This window comes from Corvus brachyrhynchos, unplaced genomic scaffold, assembly GCF_000691975.1.
Source record: "Corvus brachyrhynchos isolate BGI_N302 unplaced genomic scaffold, ASM69197v1 scaffold200, whole genome shotgun sequence".
Taxonomy (NCBI): domain Eukaryota; kingdom Metazoa; phylum Chordata; class Aves; order Passeriformes; family Corvidae; genus Corvus; species Corvus brachyrhynchos.
Window position 1 is genome coordinate 5,100,404 of NW_008236184.1, and position 2,336 is coordinate 5,102,739.

At 56.5% G+C, this 2,336-nt stretch overlaps 1 protein-coding gene across 1 annotated transcript in view; it reads left to right on the plus strand.

Annotated features, from left to right (window-relative positions):
* Positions 1-2,336, plus strand: part of TLE3 (transducin like enhancer of split 3) — a 44,743-nt gene that overhangs the window by 11,853 nt on the left and 30,554 nt on the right. Inside the window, 1 exon segment of the mRNA XM_017738471.1 lies at positions 1,967-1,973. Coding sequence (XP_017593960.1) covers positions 1,967-1,973 — 7 coding nt within the window.

Here is a 2,336-nt window from a genome sequence, read left to right on the forward strand (position 1 = left end):
GAGCTTTCAAGGGGGAAGGCGAAGGGAAGGGGAAGGGAAGGGGAAGGGCAGCTCCGACGGTTTCCCCGAAAGGCTGCTGGGGACAGGACGGTGTCACAAAGTGTCACAACACCCCGTGCCCACAAGCTGAGCCCGAGGTTTCTCCCCGGACGTGGGGAGGGGAAGGAACATCTCCAGCTTCCTTTCCCGGCTGTGCCACCTCACAGGGCACCAGGAACGGGGCACGTCCGGGCAGAGCCACCCTTGGAGCCGTGACATCCTAAGGGAGGGATCGCCACATTGTCCCGGAAACCCCCAATGCCTCCCGCTCTCCATGGGGACACGATCCCATGGGAAGCTGCCCTTTGCAAGGCACCATAATGGTGGCACTGGGTGCCACTGAGTGCCCCCAAAGGCCTCATCCCCATCCTCCCCGGGTGGTGTTTCCACCCTCATGGAGAGGCGGGACACGGTGTCCCCACTCACGGTGACAAAGGCACCTCGTGGCCAGCTGGGAGAGGAGCCAGCGGCTGCTCCCACTGAGGCTTTTCCTGAGATCCTTCAGAAAGAGAAAACCCAACTCAGAAAGAGAAAAATAAGTTCTGGGAAAAGATCACGGGTTTCTAACTGGGATGTGCAAATATCAATTTAAGCAGATCTTAAATCAATATGAGCCAGAACGTTTCCTTTCACCCCTAATTGTTCTTTTGATTCCTTTTTTTCCCCCAAACCAGGTGAGTTTTAATAAGCTAAAATAAAACATCTCCTCTTTCAGTGCGGTCCCAGCATGAGGAATATCAATTAACAGGAGCCATCCTTGGCCGTTGGAGTTCACCACAACGGCGCTGGAGCTGTGGCTCGATGGGAATGGGAAGAAAATTACAACCTTTTCAGGGAAACCATTAAGTAAAAATCAGAATTTGTCCATAAGTACCACAGGGGGAGGGGCACAGCCCAGCTAATGGCTTCTATTTTGAGCAATAAAGTGAATTTTCTGTGCAAAATCGCCGCTTTCTGTTCCTCTCCCCATGGCCTCACATCCCCTGAGTCTGGCCCTGGAAAGTCCCTGGGACAGAGAGTCTGGCTCAGCCCCACCACGGGAATTGCCCCCTTTTCCTGCTTTTCCAGGTCGGTGGGTACAGGGTGAGGATTGTACAGAATCATGTAATCCTGGAATTGTTTGGAAGGGACCTTAAAGCTCATCCGGTGCCAGCCCTGCCATGGGCAGGGACACCTTCACTATCCCAGGCTGTTCCAACCTGGCCTTGGACACTTCCAGGGATCCAGGGGCAGCCACAGCTATTTTAGGAACCTGTGCCAGGGCCTCACACCCTCTCAGGGCACAATTCCTTCCCAGTATCCCATCTAAATCTCCACTTTTCCACTATGAACCCATTCCCTGTGTCCTGTCCCTCCATCCCTCGTCCCCAGTCCCTCTCCAGCTCTCCTGGAGCCCCTTTAGGCCCTGGAAGGAGCTCTGAGCTCTCCCTGAATCCTTCCCTTCTCCAGGTGAACATTCCCAGCTCTCCCAGCCTGGCTCCAGAGGGTTTCCAGCCCTTGGAGCACCTCTGCAGGTGGGGCCTCACCTGAGGGGAGAGGGGACAATCCCTCTTTCCTGCCGGGAATGAGCCCAGGATGAGGTGGGAAGAAGGGCAGAGTGCTGAGGAAGGGCAGCGTGTCCCACTCCTGAGTCCCTCCCCAGGGGGAGGATTTCCAGGTGCTGTTGCCTTTGCTTTGGGATCTCCTGGGACCGATGGGAGTGTTGTGACACCCGGAGCTCCGGACACGTTCCCCCACTAAATCTCTGTCACCTTGGCTGCCCTCGGCAGCAGGAGCTGCTGGAGGGAGCACTGTGCAGGAGAAATAAGGACCGGTTCCACCACGAAGAGTTCCAGCGTTGCTCCTTCACGTTAATTTTCACGTTTCTCTGGCATTGGCGGTTCCAGGAGCTGCTCCTGCTCCATGCGCTTCGGAGGGCCGTGCTCCCACGTTATCCCACACCCTCTCCCAGGATCTGCCTGCCGGGGGGGCTTTGCACCCTGATGGGCACCACGATGGGGGTCCCAATGGGTCACTCGATGGGCACCCCAGGGAGACTCCAGTGGACATCCCAGTAGGTGCTCCAGTGGATACCCCAAGGGATGGATATCCCGGTGGGCACCTTTATGGGCACCCAATGTCCATCCCAATGAGGGCACCTCTATGGGCACCCAATGTCCATCCCAATGGGTGCCCCTGTGGATGCCCCAATGGATCCCCCAACTTCACCCCGATGCTCCCCATAGAGTGCAGGGGCTTCGCAAAGAGCTGCCGCCTCGACAGAGAAAAAGCCCAAAAAAAAAAAAGCGCAAATGGGG